Below are 17,483 nucleotides of genomic sequence, written 5' to 3'. Positions count from 1 at the left end.
GGGGAAATCCTACAGCACTTCTTAGGAAGTACACTATTTTGAGTCAAATTTTCTCTTGACTCCTCCTTCTGAAGCATGTTAAGGGCCCACTATGCAAGGAGTTGATGAAACAGTACACAGTTCTATGAAGTCAGTATCTCAGGGACTCAAAAGTCTTCAGGTGCTTAAAAGACATGTTCAAACTGCAAAGGAACAACTGAACACGGTGCTAGGAAGGAATATAGCACCAAGTTCCATAGAGTCAAGACATTTATCTCAAAAGCAGCAGCAGAATACGTTCCACCACAGAGGAACCATGCTCAGACACTGCCTTTGTTACCTACGTCTGTTCATACCCAATTACTGACTCCAAAAGCTAACTGAAGAGCAAGTGAATTGGCTTTGGGGGTGAATTTGTCCAAATAAAGATGAAAAGAAAAGCACCATGAGAACTGTTTCCCACAAAAATACATCCTGAAATGTTTAACAGATAAAGTGGCAGTTTTTTTTTCCCCTAAGAAGAGTAACATCATGCAGGTGCTCGATATTTTGTAAGAGGCACAAACTCCAGACCTGATGAACACTTATCCTCATTAACCAGTGAAGATCAGATAAGAGCCCTAATCAGCTGAGCCTACCCTATTTATAAAAGAGCTGCAGTTACAACAGCAGCTCCGAGCTGCTCAGGTTCACCAGCAACTGTGATAGTTCTACTTGCTGATCTGGATGGACGTAACAGAGAGATTGCTAACATCTCTTCCCTTCTATGCAGACTGAAGTGTCAGGAGAAATAGAAGTCTTCTGTCAGTTCTGAGCATGCTCTCCCTGAGAATGTGATCAGAATAGCATAGTTTGTTCTGACAAAGTTGTTCTTACCTTTCAAACCTCAGGAGAAATAAAAAATGTACCAGAAATTCTGATGAAAAATTTAAAATTTAAATTCTGATGAAAACAGTGGTGTATGAATGTGACAAATAAGCAGTTATCAATGGTGTGAAATTACAAAGCCATTGATATAAGTATAGAGAAATGCACGCCACAGCTTGGCATTCAGTATTCAGGCTGATTACAAATTATCTCCAATAGTTACGTAAATGTCTTCATCCTCATTTTAAAGACTGGGAACTAGATTAACTGAATTGCACAAGGGCTGACAAATCTGTGCCATAGCTGAGATAAGCAATCAGGAATGCTGGCATGTAGCCCCACACTCAATCCACTTGACAATACAGACTGCTTTGGTAACGCAAGGATAGAACTGAGAGCTGTTGGCAGCCAGTAAAGAAAGCTTAGGTAAAAGGGAGTGGAGAGGTGTAGGAGAAATGTGACATGTAAAGAGCATTGCAAAGGGGAAACCTGCAAACTCTGAGTGTGAAAGGTCAACATTTCAGCACTTGTTATTGTATACAAAAGTTAACTAGAAAAACAAAAAGACATAGATGTTTGTTCTAAGTACACTGGCTCCAGTTAACAGAGATTACTGATTTCTTAAAGCTTCTGAAAACATTTTAGCCTTTTTTTTTTTTTTTTTTAAAGCATTATTCAAAAGAAAATGTTCTTAAGGAAATTTAAGGAGAAATTCAATGGCAGAACAAAAGTGATGTGAAGACACTTTGGATGGCCTGCTAACCATGTGACACAACTGACTGGGATGAGTTTGTAGCTAAAGGCAGTCTCTTCTATGGAAACACATGTTCACAATGGGTTGATTTAACCGATCTCTTTGGACTGCCCCTGAACTTTCCTACCAGCACTGAGCTGGCACAGTGTTAAGCAACATCCAAAACTGGAAGCTTTTTACTAAGTCTGATCAGTGAAGACAACTGTCCCATCTTAATGAGCAATGATTTGGCTTGAATTATATCTGAATTATACCTGGGCTGGAAGTCATCAGTCCTGAGAAAACTTTAGCTAATGCAAAGTTCTTGATTTTGTCTTCATCACCATTAAGAACTACCCCAAGCAAAAGATCTCTTCCACCTCCATATTGTTCTCCATATGAAAACAAAACAATGTAAACAATTATGCAATTCAATCTTGTAGATGAAAATAGACACCCAGGACTTACCTCCTATCTCACAGCAGGATATAAAGGAACAAGAACTATGCAGAAAGGCTTGGACTACAACCTGGGGTTTTGGGAGGTGCTTCTGTCTGTCCCTGTGTGACTCAGAGTCTGTTTTTCCGCCTTCAGAGTAAAAATAAAAACAACTACTTCCTTATTTTTCAATCTCCTCAAGACTGTAATCTCACTGATACAGGAACTGCCTCTCTGCATGTGCCTGAGAAGCACTCAGTCCATGTATTACTGGTATGTTACCAAGTGTTGTTACTCTAATACAAACATCAAATAAAAAAAAAAAAACAGATCTATTTATTACATCACATTTTACCATTCACAGATCTGGGAAAGGCAAAAAAGCTGCTAGTTTTCAAATTTCAGGCCCAGTCACTAGTTAGATGGGCAGACCAGGCCAACTCACCTGTCCTACAGGATCCTTCCCAAGTCAAACATCACTTAAACCTTTGCTGAACTAGATTTTCACTGTTGAGAAAATTAATTCTGCAACTCCAAGTGGAAAGACTAATGGAACTATAGGGAAAAATTCCTCTGGTTTTCCATTAGACACCTTCACCCTGACTGGTGACATCTAAGTAACTGACATTCCTCCTTGAATGCAAACCACCAGTGCCTGCAACGTTTGTAATAAGAATACAGGAGAGAGATCCTATCTCAGTAATTGCAGTATTTCAAGGAAACTGGTTTGTTTGTATTAGCTAAGCTACCCACTTAACAGATCCCATCACTAAAGCAAACAACTGAAAGATTAGAAGTTCAACTTCATCTGCTAGTTTGCTCTTGAAAGTGGGGTGTGCTGTTTGTTCTGGGTCCTTTACTTGTCAGGAGCTATCCAAGTCAAACAAATAAGGTAAACAGTGTATTGTAATAATGGAAGAAGTTGGTTTGAAGCTTGTGTAGCTGCCCAACCTTTGAAAAGAGTCATAAGCAGTAGGAAAGAAATAGAGTAAGATGATTCCTCTACATTCAGTTCCTCTTTGTTGTCATGGATTATCAGTCACACTGACATATGGAGACCATTATGCAAGGCACAAAGGCAAAACACAAAGCAAAATGGCCAAACCCTTTTCTTGTCACTACCAAGGGTCAACAAGTGAAAGCATTACACTGCAATTTTTTCTTGTCTAGGTACTATACATACAAGAAATGCTATGTGCTATTTTTTCAAAAGAGAAGGTAACTGAAAGATGCAGTTATGTTTAGGTTACTACAACAAAATCTGATCACGCACTAACTAACTAAAGTAAGTAGTAAGCATTCATACAATGCACTGCAAACATGGGCATTCCTTACTGCACTATAGCTGATGCTAATTAATTCATTAGGAGTTAAAACTTAAATGGTTTTGTTAGGACCATCATCATCAAAGTTATGGATATCTTCTTACTATACATGGCTCTCAAGTCTTTTTAAGTAAGCACTGCTTTGCAGTGGCTGGCTTATCAGACCACTTACAGAAGGCATTCCTGTACTACACACTGTTTAAAGGAGAAATAAAAAAAAAGGGAGTCCCTTGAGTTAAATGGTAATTTGTCCTCTTTTTTTTTTTCTACTTATAATCACACATCTTTGTTCCCTTAAGCTCTAGGTTTGTGCTGTCCATCTGATAGCACAAGAAATCTATATAGTGCCCTGGTATTCCCGTGATTTTCCTCCCACCCCCTAAGAACAGTTGATACAATCGGTAACACAGATACAGGTGAAAAGAGTTTGGTATTCAAAAGCTTCAGTATAAGGTGGGGATTAATTCGGGATAAAAGCCTTACAATGCATCCTTCTGTCCAAAACAGAAATGAAAGCAGACTAGTCTCTGCCAACTGCTGGATCATTTGCATTAGAATTCTAGACACCCAAGCATTATTAACATTCTTTTCATGTTTTCAATTCCCTTCTATTTTGCAGATGCTCAGATAACAGATGCATTTGAAAACCTTCCCATTCAAAACCTTTATTCTGGTTCTTAGAAAGGCACAGAGAGGTGAAGGCAGCCTTTTCCTCTCGCACAAAAGAAAATGTATCTACAAAATACCCAATATTTAAAAATAAAACTAACAGCTGTGCGGGGAACAGTGAATACTAAATTCCAGTAACCAGAAAGGAAGACGCAGTAAAAACTGCTCACTCTTGTAGTTAAAACACTGCACAAGCAGTGCCTCCTAGTGTTTATGAGATGGAGCAAAGGTCTCTAACTTGCAAATTAAGCTCAAAAATCTCAAGTTTCAAGTACAAAAGGTGAATTGTTAAACTCAGTAACCCTGCTTACACAACCTCTGTGACAGCAGACTGGTCCTCAGACAGAGTGAGTGGGTTTTCTGGGTGTTTTTCCCCAGTTTCCTGCAATTAATTTTAGATCAGTCCAGTTTAGAACACGCAGAAGGCTGGCTTTGCTATACTGTTACATGTTCGCCACAGAGATGGACAGTACAGAATAAACGGTATCATCATTATACACCTATGCAAGAACTAGCACTTTGTATTCTAGGTTTTACAAGACAGTGCTGTAACAGTATTATCTAATGATAGTAGGGATGTGTATTCCCACATTGCTACAAAACACAGGGGTCTCTAAAAACATGCAGGGGGGCTGCATTTCCTGGGGCAAACCTGCATGTTCTTCAGTGCTGTATTGCACGTGTTCCCAAGTTGTTCATCACACCATGGGTAGGGCATACGAAATATTTCATGAATTTACTTCATTGTGAAGCAGAGGTATGCACGTTCCCACGAGGCAACGCAACAAGTATGACCACATTGCAGTATTTCAAATCACCCCAAGCTGGCACGCTCCATGCACAGCAGAGCAGCCTCCACAGCATGGAGTAGCAGCTGCCGTTCTGATTCCTTGGACCACATCCTGACCTTGAGAGCCTTTCTCTCGCAAAGCATTGTGGATGGCTGAGACAAGGCCCCAGGCTAAGCCAGATATTAACACCAGATGGCGGTATGAACTGAAGTTTGATATTCTGAAGCCAACACAAAGCCTATTTCGTTCTGTTGCTAGACTATCCTAGACGACACCATGGATTTAGGGAGGATGGCTTTCGTGCTCATGGTAGGAAGATATCTTGCAGAAGATGATGTGGAAGGAAATACACCAGTTGGCCAGACTGTTCTCCAGTCTGCTTTTATTGGAGTGATTTGTGGAATAAACCTCCTGTTCTTCATGTCCAACTTGTGATTTTTCCCACATTTCAAGCACATTCTGCTAGCAGCCAGTTAAGTGATATTAAATAATAAATAAATTTTAAATGATTTCTTTTTCTGAAGCTACAAAGGGAATCAGGATATAGTTTTACTGGATTCTGCCTGTCAAAGCAATACAATGTGAACTTCATAGCTAAAAAAAAAACCCCTTCCCTAAGTCTTTCTGATTGAGTCTAATTCCCTTTTATCTGAGATTCACTCCCTTTTATAAAATAAATCAGAAAACTTGTGCACATTGTCAAACATCATACTGAAACCAAAATTTCAATGTAAGTGACCAAAAATCAAACTGCTTGGAAATAATTAACCTAGTAGTTAATTATACAGTTATGACTATCTGATCAGAAGTCAGATGTCACACAAGCCTAGGAAAAGCAGTATTTGAGGTTTACATACAGCATAATCCTCAATTCCCAGCAGCTGAAGAGTCTGAATTTGATCACTCATGCAAGCAAAGCCCCTAAATAATGCATGGCACTACCATGAATTAGTTCTTAATGCACATGCTTTCCAGCAGGATCACAAATCTTTTTATTTCAATCTGCTGCAGTTAAGATAGTCTTTCTGAAAACAGAGAAGTACAAACTAGAATCACTTGCAGAATATTTCACCAATGGATTCTAAATAGCAGGAGAGTAATGAAAGCTGCTGGCTTTGCGACATGGAAGGGGGAAGGAAGGAAAGATCCAAGTAACTTTCAGATGCAATGCAGCTGCCAAGTTACATAACCTTTCAGAGAGCCTGGACAACTGTTTTATGGTCTGGTCTTCCACCACAGAGCTGAATTTCCATGCTACAAAGTATTAAAGTCTCTCAAACACCACAAAAAAACAGGGCTACCATCTGAGTAGGATGGATATGCTCATAAATCCCTGATATAAGTGCAGAGGATGTCCTGTGAAGAATTCAGCCAAACCCAACTCAGAATATTCTCTATCAGAATAAACTGTAAAGTTCAGAGTATTTGTGATTTACCAGGCTTACAGCCAAATGTATTACAGCTGACATTTCCTCCAACAGGATCAGAATGTCAGGCTAACTCCACCCTGATCTGTTGCCACCATCTTCCGCTGTTCACAGGAGTTCTTCTGCATGGTGGAAAACGATGGCAACTGCCAAGATTTGTCAGCCTGAGCAGCAGATATCAGACAGGAAGAGCAGACACAGCAACACTCTTCTCACCAAAGACAGAACCGGAGGTCGAGGAGTTGGTTTGTGTCCCAACTCAGCCGTTGGAAGACAAGGGTAAATGCAAGCATCTCTGTGCCTCACACTCCCAGTATATGAAATGGAGGTAATTTCTTCACAGGAACATGATGAAGTCCATTGGGAGGCTTTTGCCATTTTAGCTGGAAAGACACGCCAGCACTGCATTATTAGGTTGACAAAGTAATTCAAAAGATCACATGCAGGTTTGACAAGGACTTCTCTTAAAAAAAAAAAAAGTTGAAAATGTTTCAGATACAAGCTTTACAAACATTATGCCACTGCTATCTAACTGCAAAAGAAAGCTAAATTGCTTGCTGCTGCTTGCCATTCAAAATGTAAAAACAGTGAAGCATTACAAAAGTAATTGTAAGTTCATCTATTCAGAACCATCACATAGAAAGGATGTTTGTAGCTGCTGTGTTGCTAATAATCCTCATAGTGCATATCCTACCCACTTGTGCATCCTGCTAAAGGTTGATGCAAGTTGAGATACTGAGCAGAGTAGTTTGGAATCTATGGGCAGGTGAAGAATACAATTGCCACAGATGGGCTGGAGTTTTAACTGATATTTTTAGCAGTTAGAATGAGAAGCTAGTCCTTGTTAGCTTAGGCTTTTTAAGTTGGTGAGGAACTTGTGTTTTTACCAGGATAAGAACTGAGATCAGATGACTGGCTGGCTCCCATCTGCTACTCCTGGTTAAGTTATTCTTGGTGTCTAGAACTGATATGAACAAGAGCTGATAGGAACAAGAACAATCCTTTTACTTAAGAATGGTTAACCTTCATTTCCTCTAAATGTTCCTTGGAGTCTATCTGTAATTGCTAACTTTTGCTCAATTTCCATCACCATGTCTGATGTCACTTGACTCAAATAAGCCATGGGAAGAGGAAGACAGAACTGCTGAAAAGGAACCTTTTCCCCGACTCAAAGAACCCCCAGTTCCTCACCATTTTCTCAGCTCTTTGGCTCTGCTTTATAATTCAGCATCCTCACATACTTCAGACAATCCTTTGATGTTACTTCACAGTATGAATCTGGGACAAGTACTGTAAAGCTGTTCAGAATGGGTTAACTACACATCTGATCCTAGCAGTAGATGAAATATTGAATTATTCAATTAAATAATGCAGTCATTCTTGGAAAAGCTCCCAGATCTCTCATTAGTGCAAACTGGTGTCCATCACTCCCTGAGCTGTCACTGCTTTCATACTTATTATTCATTCAAGAGCTCAGACCTCCACTAGACAAAGAACAGCAGCTATTTAATAGTTAAACAGTTCCTATGCACTGCAGAACAGTTGGAATGGTAAGAGGGAGAGTGGAACTGGCATCTCAATGGGACTCTCTAACTGATGGTTTCTCCACTCACATACGAGAAACAAATGTGAAACAGTTAATGCTTAAACACAAAATACAAACCAGAAAATTTTCAGTGACTGGGGGAAATGGATGGCCTTGATCACCTGCAAATGCCATGAACTTTTTAGTTTCATGTTGGCAGCAGGTGAACTTCATCTGTCTTTCTTCCTTCTGAAGAAAGTGAGATGAAAGATACCGTCTGAGGGTTTTCATTTCCAAGCTTTCCCTACATGATATGAGTGAGTGCAGTCAAGATTTATAGCCCCAACTTATAGATCGTATTTAAAATCAACTAGAGGCAAAAACACGACCCCTCACTACAGATGGAGAAGTAGGATGTCTAGACCTTGATGACATAATCAAAACAGATAAGCGCATTAACAAGATTTCTCTGTGCACTTTCACAGAGAAGGGTCCACAGCTATAGAACTATTGATGCCTAAGAGCAGTAGCGGTTTTTTCACTGTGTAAAACTACTTGTTTGTGGCTGGTAAAATTTTAGAACCTCTTAGAAACATTTTTGCTAGCTTTCAGAAGGTATATAAAAATAAAGTGCATGTAGGTATATTACCTAAGAAGTACAATCCTGTGCTGCAGATGTAAACTCTACCTATACCACTTCATCCACTATTCCACTTATGATTTCTAGATACTATCATGGTTTTCAGCATTTTCATCGTATGAAGAAGAAATAGCACTAAAAACTTCCACTTATAGCATTACTTAAGCTTTGCATGTCATATAGTGTCTACCACTCACTCTAAATCCTGTCTGGTTCTTCTCACTGGATTATTCAATGGCAAAAAACGAAAGTACCAGCTTCAGGGAGTCAGATATCAAGCATGATTATTCCTGTTGGTCCTTGTTTCCATTTTCTTTACAGTAGCACAGGAAGTACATCACTAAAAAAAGATAAGGAGCTACAGTCAAAGACAGTGAAAGTTCAGATAAATATATGTAGTTACATATTATCACTGTATGACTCACTGTCAAGTACCAACCAGTATAGAAAAGGATTTGCTGCTGCCTACTTGCTCTTCACTCAACAAAGAATCCTTATTTTGCAAAGAGAAACAAAAGCCAAATATTACAATTCTGTAGTTCTGCGTTCCCCCCTTCCCCCCCCCCCCCCCAGACAAGGGCTTGGAACTTAAGAGAGTTCTATCTGATATACAAACAATACACTTCCCAGTTTTCTTCTACGGCAGAAAGATGCTTCACTACACTGCTAGAAATGGACATCATCTTAGCCCCACCTTAGCAGAAGTACCTTGTCAATCAATATTTCTTCATTAGAAACTCCAGATCCCCAAATCTACTAAAAGCAGAGGAGGAAAGCTGAAAAGAACAAGCACTTGGGAGTATATCTGTGACAAGGGATGTCAAAAATGTTGAGAAGGTGCTAAGGAGTATATGGGGGAGGCAGGGGGAAGCAGAAAATTACTGAGGCTCATCATAACCTCCATCCATTATTTCTGAAATTGCAGGTGAAACCAAAGCTCACTAGCAGACTCTGCTTGAATTAACACAGGTTGATTTTAATTTCTCTACCTCTACCAAATAAAGTTTTCACATAGAAAAAAAACAAAGCACCTATGAAGATAAAAATGAAAAGAGCCAATCTGATAGCATGCAAGCAGCTGTCATTTGGATACAAAAAGTTTGGTTCCATCACCAAACATACAGCAAACTTCCACATGACAGCACAATTCAGAGCAGAAGTGACATGGGAATAGGCCAAACATCCCTGTCCTAGAACAATGCAACTGACACCATCTTTCTAAACTTCCTCCAGCTCTTCTTCCTCCCTTTCTCTCACAAGTCTGAAGCAGAAGAACATTCAACATATCACACATCAGGACTATTATTACACCTTGGATTACGATACTTACACAAAATGACCACTGTAATTCAGATCCAATGACTAGTTTGATGTTTGAAGTGAAAGCCACCTTTCTAAAGGCCATAGAAAGAGGAGAAAAACAGAGCACTGCTACCTGAAAATTGCTTACTGCTGTTCAGATTTGTTCATTACTTCATTTTTGTAATTCCTTCACCCCATATTTGAATTCAAGACTGCACCTACCCTAAAAGCAGCATTAACTGAAATACCATACACAATCCTGATTTGTTTCAGACCTAGCTACGCAACTCAGCAAGGGCGACAAGTTTTGTTATTCTTTATTTACTCTGTCACTTCCCAGAAACCAGATCAATCTATTTTTAGCCCTTACAGAGCATGATTCAATCAGTAATTTTAAGAGTGATTCACTGCTGATTTTAAACATATATTCCAGGGCACTTCACGATGGTCAACACTTAAACAGTACAACTCCAATCTATTGGCAATAGTTCCTCAGATCTTTTGAAATACATCAATTCACTGAGAAATTAAAGGCCCACTAGGAACACAGCATTCTGAACTTCAGCTACTGAGACTGCAAAACCTGATATCTCTTCCTCCACTTGACTTGTTCCATCAGCTGCCTGAGGTATACAGTTCCATGGATGTCCATTTTTACTGCAACACTCTTTCCAAGCCATGGCCACACAATTGTGACTTTTCTCCACATCTACTCATCACCCAAGTACCTCAGATTCATTGGTCCTGCTACCTTTGTCAACTAACATGCTTCTCACATCTTGTTAGTTTTACTCTATATTACACTGCAAAGCCACCACTCCACATCCCTTTGTGTTTCTTACATATTTTATTCATCCCCTTGTCTGGACTCCAGAGCCCACAGTGAGTAAGGAACTGCAGAAGCTGTCACTGAGGCCAGGCACAGATGAATCACTTTCAAACACAGTCCTCAACTTATAAAACCTTGCTCTAGGAACGCGCCAGCAGCTGGGTGATGCTACTCTTTTGGAACCATATTCCAGGACTATCTTTAAATTATCTTTCATCTTGAGTTACAGCTCCCTGAATTACTAAGCATAGAAAAAGACATCTAAGCAATACAGTGTAAAGATTGTGTTTAACAGATACACTGCCTGTAATAGAGAAATCTTCACCTGCTAGCATTTCAAATCAATCACACGACCTATTAGCCTCTTGACACAGGAAGTTACTACCTTGGTATCTTACTGCCAAGCAAAAGCATTATCAGAACAGGTAGGAAACAGTAATTTAGTGTATGGATGGAGATTAAGCAAAGTAATACATAACATCTGCACTGATTTTATTATAGGCTAGACAAACTTCACATACAAAACATCAATTGTAATAAAAATATTCCATGTGAGTGGAAAAAAAGCTATACCATCTGAAGTTGGAAGAGACTCTCTGAATTCTAACATTTAAGTATTTCCAGCCATAAACAACTTACCAGTGTTACACAGTCCCAAAACCCAAAGCTCTTAGTTATGACTTGTAGTTAAGTAATGCCACCATCATATTTTCCATACTTAAACTTTAATACTTCTCTATCAAGGCTGTGAATACCCATGTTTGGCATGAAACCAGGACTTCACATTGGAATTTGTCTTGGTTGGTGTGAAATGAATGAAAATCTATTCTAATTTGAGTCAGATTATAAAAGAAATTTTACCCACAAAAAAAAAAAAAAGGGGGGGGGTCTTAAGTGGACCAATATCAAGTTGCTAAACCAACTGCATTTCAGCATCTCTAAATAGCTGCTGCAAAACTTTACTTCTGTGGGTACAAAATCAAAAGAGTTTTCTAGATATATAGTGCTGTTTTGTGCAGACTTTATTCTTACTGAGCATTAAAATGACAACTACTTACCCTTCTCAATACCTACAGTAAGGACAGCTAACACTGACAACACAGCTTATCTGGCCAGATCCTCATATAGCAGTAACATAAGATGTTCCACTCAATTCTTTTCCTATTAAAGGGCACAAAAGTTTAAGAAGTTACTAAATGTTTTGCTCTCTGATTTCCTGCTTCAGGCATTACACTCAATATATATTCCACAGAACATTTTTGTGATGTATACCAATGCAAATCACATCAGCTCTTTTTGTTTGGAATCCGAGCTAAGGGAGTGCCAACTGTTTTCAATTAAGCATTTGAGAAGGCCTAGCAATAAAACGATCCTAAATAATTAAGAATGGAGGAAGAAAAATGCCTGTAGCCACTGAACTCCATATACATACTATATCATTAAATTCTGCATTAGCATGTATCACTTTCACATATACATTTTTAGAAGTTGCCAGCAATATTTGAATACTGCCTGTTAATAAAGAACACGGAGGTTTTAGTTCATCTTCCAACTGCTTTTAGCACTAAAAACACCAAAAACCCACCGAGTCCTGCATCTTTTCACACATATACAATTCAGACCTTTCATACACAGTACATACATTACCTAATTAAAATACCGAGCAATTAAAGACATGTTTTGACCTCTCATATTATACTCCATAACTCAAATTCTTCTGCCAGAAGCAGTTTTGTAAGTAGAACAATAAGCTGCAAAACAGATCAGTCAAAACTCATGTCAAACTGCTTTATTACATCTTAAATAACATTACATTTTAATATAGTATCTATCTTGCATCCAGCTTTCTTGAAGTACACTGACTTTAAAATTAAATACAAAAGGTGAAGAGGGATACAGGGTGTGGAAAAAGCTCTACAGAGTAGTTTCATGAAAGAGAGAAAGAAGGAATTCATCTTTTATGCCAAATCCAGGCCTAACGCACAATTACAGCACATTTTTGTACAGAATGTTGCAGAAAAAACAAAATGGAGAAAAGCTACTACTGCTGCTAGGAAGGAGCATTTCTGGATACAGTGAGAAGATAGGAAAGTTTAACAGAACAATCCGCTGTCCAAACACTGCTGCTTTTAACATTTTATTTGAAAAGAAAGCCAGGAAAACCTGCTTGTTACAAAAATGATTCTAATCAGATGCAAAGGACTCATCCTACAAGAGGAACTGGCTGTGAGGAACTGATTTTATAAAGAAGATGGTTTAGGTTCCCTCCTCCCACACCCCAAAATCTTTGACAGCGATTGTTTGAACAGGCTGTTTCTCTTTTTTTTTTTTTTTAAAAAAAAAAAGGTGACTTACCACGCTACTCCAAAACGTGCATAGCTTTTTACTTGAGTTCTTCATAGATTTATGCACAGAGTAGCAACAATAAATGAATACAGCAACAATGGTTACAGTTTTTAAACAGGTTATTTTTTCAAAGAAAAAAACATCTAAGGACTTAGTCCAATATGCACTTTTTAGCATTTCTACAGCATGCGATTCTAAGAGTAAACCCACCCAATATGGCAAACAATCAAAAAAGATTTTTTTTTTGTTTAACTTAGAAAGTTCAAGATCATTATTTTCAAAACATTGATTTGTACATCATTTCATACACAAAGAATTGACTCAATACCCAAGTGTAGGATAGGTCTCTTTTGAAAACAGAGATTCCTGGTTGTTGAGACTACAGGATAGTGTTAGGATATATAAACTGCCCTTTCAAGTGGACAAAACCAAAACAGATTAAAAAAAATCAGTGTGGTGAAAAGAGGGGGTAGGAGGGACCAAGGATTGCATTTGTTATCCATAAAATGTGAAAGGATTCTTTAAACAAGCATTCATTACCTTGAACAGCATGTGCTTGGTTACCTTACTGCTTAACATTATCCTATATATGCCAAGTTTTGTGCAACAATTATCTGTGATACTAGAAAATAAAATAAAAAAAGTAGGGACTAAATTTACATCGTTAACAACCCCCAGATGCTCTGGGCTAGGACTCCCTTGTTTTGCTCAATTAAATACATAAACAAATGTATTTAAAAAGGAAACTTGAAAAAAATCCCGCTACAAACATGACTTTAAAATTTGCAAGTGTGTGAGATAAAGTCCTTAACTTCAACTTGGAAACTACAGTGAAAGCTAACTGTTTCACAATTATGCTCAAGTTTATTTTCTGGTCATGCTTTTATGATAGTGTTTGATTTTTAAATTTCTCAAGACAGAAAAAAAAAAAAAAAATGGTCCCAAAAGGAATGCACTATTTCATTTTGCTTACAACACAGAAATTCTTCTTGGAAAGGTAATTGTGCTCTTCAATTTCAGCAACAGGAGACGGAAAAGATCTTGCCCTTTGAAGTTGGGGAGGATGGGGGTCCAAGTTAGTATAGTTGGATTGAATATGCTATCATTTTTAATTTTCAATCGTTGGAAACTTCTTCCAGTCACGGAGTCCGGCACTCTTCTAACACATAGAAAGATGGATTAGGAGTTGCACTTAGAGAAATTGTAGCCAAGTTTCAAATTTTGTTCTCGCTACCCACTGATGCACTCAGCCATTATCTCATTGTTTTTAAGACTGCCGTTTATTTACCAACCCAGACTCTAAAGACCATACCAGTCATCCCCCCAGAAAAGTAAAAGAGCAGTTTACCACAAAAACATTACTGATACATTAAAGAAACAGCCTTCTAAAAACACATAAACAAAAGAAAACCCATAAGAAACTCTTTTTTTTTCCCCCCAGTGACTTTCCTGACTTGAATTATACGCTTGCAGCATCAGTAGATGAGTGCTGTTTGGACCTGTGAAAAAGCACTGAGTACCATATAAGGACAGAGTTAATTAGTTTGATGCCTACTTACTTCAGTTCCAGATCTTGAGGAAGCTGTCCCATGATCCTGTTGCCACTGCCATACCATCATCAGTCACACCTAAGCAACTGACACGGTTATCGTGACCAGCAAGGACACCTGGAAATAAGAATATGCAACAAACCTGTCACACTGCTCTGATGCTTTCTTATTTCTGCTCAAGGAACAGTGAGGCTGCCACACTACAATTACTCAGTCTATTCCTTCAAGAATTCTGAACAAGTACGGTTTTGATTTTTGAATGCTTTTGCTTTCTCAAGCACAAACTTGCGTGGGTTCACAAGGAAGTAACGCAGAAAATGCTTGGCTCCAAAATTCTACTTGTATATTCCTCAAGTCATGACCTTACTGATGCAAGTTGTGAAATCACTGCTTTGAGAATCCTGTCAGCAATGTCACAGTAATAAGTGTAACCATAGTTGCCAGCATTTCCTCTCCATAGTGATAAACATCCATTTGATTTTACAGAATTTTAACCCACAAAAAAGAAGCTGAAATATGTTCTGAAAACTGAAAAGTTTTCCAGCTATTTTTAACTGATGATGTTTACAAGCACTTACAAGACTTCAACACCTACATAGCTTTTGCCAATACGGAGATCTGAAAATCAATTATAGTACTATTAAAAAAATATCTGGAACACTAAACAGCAAAGATACAGAAGCCAACATTCTCCTGTTACATTTAACTTAATAGAACAACTATTTATGTTCCATCTCTACTCAACCACTGCACTGAGCTAAGATGTTCCTGACAATATCGGGCAGTACAGAAGTATAAATCCTGCTCAGATCACTTCAATGAGCAGAAAACTTAAAGCAGTTTAAGTTCAGCAAACATATCATGAGTATATGGACTGTATTTTCTATTTAATAAAAAAACTACCATGAATTCTAGAAGAAAAAATTGAAATCTGTGTGGTAAAACAAAGCTGACAGAGAGAAATTAAGAAATCCTTAACAAAAACTACTTGGGCATAGTCCAGAATCATGTATTTATATCTTTGCCATCTTTAGTACATCCTCCTCTCAAAGCAACAAGACAATTCTCTGTAGTGTACCTGCAGCTAATCCTTACAGCTCCATGTGAAGAGGAATTCTGCTTGGCTAGTGTTTTCTGTTTGCTTTTAAAACCTAACACCTAGACAGTCTTAGAAACGCCATACTCAATAACAGAGTAGGTCACTGCAGAACAGGGGATGAGGACAAAACATCAAAACATTTGTGGTGTAACTGATATTTTTTCTCCTTCCTCTCCCCACTCCCCAAGAGAAGTCTTGTTTTTAAAGAACTCCAGTTAAATTGATTTAACTTCTGTATAGAAAAATTAATATTTACTTTCTCAAAAGGTAATCTGAAAATCTTTTTGTTTTCTGTTTGCTTCTGAAGTCTCTGCTTCAAATAAATATCATGCAAGGTCATTCTTTCACCTTAATAGCCACAATAATGAGCAGCAAAACCTCTAACAAAGCAGTTAGAGTGACTGATGTGGGCATATCCTTTTATGAGCACATGCTAAGTGCTATTTTTCATTAATAGTTTAAAAAAAACTTTAAAAGTTTACACAAAATAACTAAGGAGTAGATTTTTGAAGAAAAACTTTCTAGAAGCGATTCCTTTACAAATCAGTGACCACAAATTGCTGCTTAACAGTTACAATATCACAAAAATCAATGCCACTGTTCAGTGAAATACGACACATCAGACAGACTACCAAATGCTATCAACTTCCAGCTTGCAGTATTTCTGTAAGCTACTGTGTCAACACTGATGTCAGGCAACTGTAAGCCCTCCACAGAGGAGATGGACAGTATGTTGCATTGCTTTCAACAGATCATATGCAAAACAATTTCTAAGTCTAAAAAGACAGCCCCTATCCCCAAAACTCCATTTTTCATATTTAAAAACAAATATGTTTACCTGCTCTATCAGCTTTCAGCGTATCCCAAACATTGCAGTTGAAGTCATCGTAACCAGCTAGGAGGAGACGTCCGCTCTTGGAAAATGCTACAGAGGTGATGCCACAGATGATGTTATCATGTGAATAAACCATAAGTTCCTGATCAGCCCGAAGATCAAAAAGCCTGCATGTAGCATCATCCGAGCCTGTTGCAAATGCATTGCCATTGGGGAAGAACTTCAGCAGGGGGCAGAAAAGAATGGGGAAAAAAGAAAAAAGATAGCAAATTAATTTTAAGAGTGGCTGATAAAATGGGCAAGTTACTCAAAGACTGCAAAATACTTTATGCTGTGAAGTCAGAAAAGTTCCAAACATACAAAATGTTTTTCATCTGGCATTCCAGGCATAGAGCCCATTGTCTCAGGAGTATCCAAAACTGTATATCTGGACTAGAACTTCACCCTAGCTCCCAAACAGCACTTGATGCAGAAAACATTAAAAGAAAATATTCCATAATATTACACCATACAGTACACGCTTAAGAGCTGAGACCAATATAACAAAACAAACTGAAATCCTGTGTCCCTGTTAAGCTGATACTTACACAGATGGCGTTGATGTCCGACTCATGGCCAGTGAAGGTTTGCCGACACATTCCTTCTCTAACATCCCACAGTTTGGCAGAGGCATCGCAGGCACCAGAAACAAAACACCGAGCATCAGGAGCCAGAGACAAACTCATGACATCTCCAGTGTGCCCAGTAAATGTAGTTGTCTGCTGACCAGTTTCTATGTCCCAGAGAGCACTTGAAAGGATAATCAAAAGGTACAATTAAAAATCTATTTACAGTCCTATCTTTTGTGCCCTTCTTATTGTCCAGTGCATAAAATAGCAGTGGTAACACAACAGCAAAATTCAAGTCAGCCTTTCCCACTCTTAAAAATTCACTGAGGATGTGTGACTTTGTAAATTATGTCTAACATTTTAAAATTGCATCGCTTTCCCGACACAGCAACATCACTGCTACTCTGACAATCAAAGAGTATTAAAATGATGAAATAGCACTATCATCCCTTAACTTTTAATTCCCAATAAACCAGGTCCATCAGCAGCAGATCTCTACTAGGCAAACAGAAGGTCACTG

General features: G+C 38.3%; 1 protein-coding gene across 1 annotated transcript in view; it reads right to left on the bottom strand.

Moving 5' to 3' along the window:
• Positions 1-13,793: 13,793 nt before the first annotated feature.
• Positions 13,794-17,483, bottom strand: part of GNB1 (G protein subunit beta 1) — a 33,128-nt gene continuing 29,438 nt past the window's right edge. The window contains exons 9-12 of the mRNA XM_085242517.1: positions 16,943-17,144; positions 16,359-16,575; positions 14,431-14,538; positions 13,794-14,030 (exon numbers count right to left, since the gene is read on the bottom strand). Coding sequence (XP_085098643.1) covers positions 14,432-14,538; positions 16,359-16,575; positions 16,943-17,144 — 526 coding nt within the window. The 3' untranslated portion in view covers positions 13,794-14,030; position 14,431. The remainder of the gene's footprint in view (positions 14,031-14,430; positions 14,539-16,358; positions 16,576-16,942; positions 17,145-17,483) is intronic.

Source organism: Meleagris gallopavo, chromosome 23, assembly GCF_905368555.1.
Source record: "Meleagris gallopavo chromosome 23, MGAL_WU_HG_1.1, whole genome shotgun sequence".
Taxonomy (NCBI): domain Eukaryota; kingdom Metazoa; phylum Chordata; class Aves; order Galliformes; family Phasianidae; genus Meleagris; species Meleagris gallopavo.
Note: the sequence above shows the minus strand (reverse complement) of the source record. Positions and strands in the feature narration are given on the sequence as shown.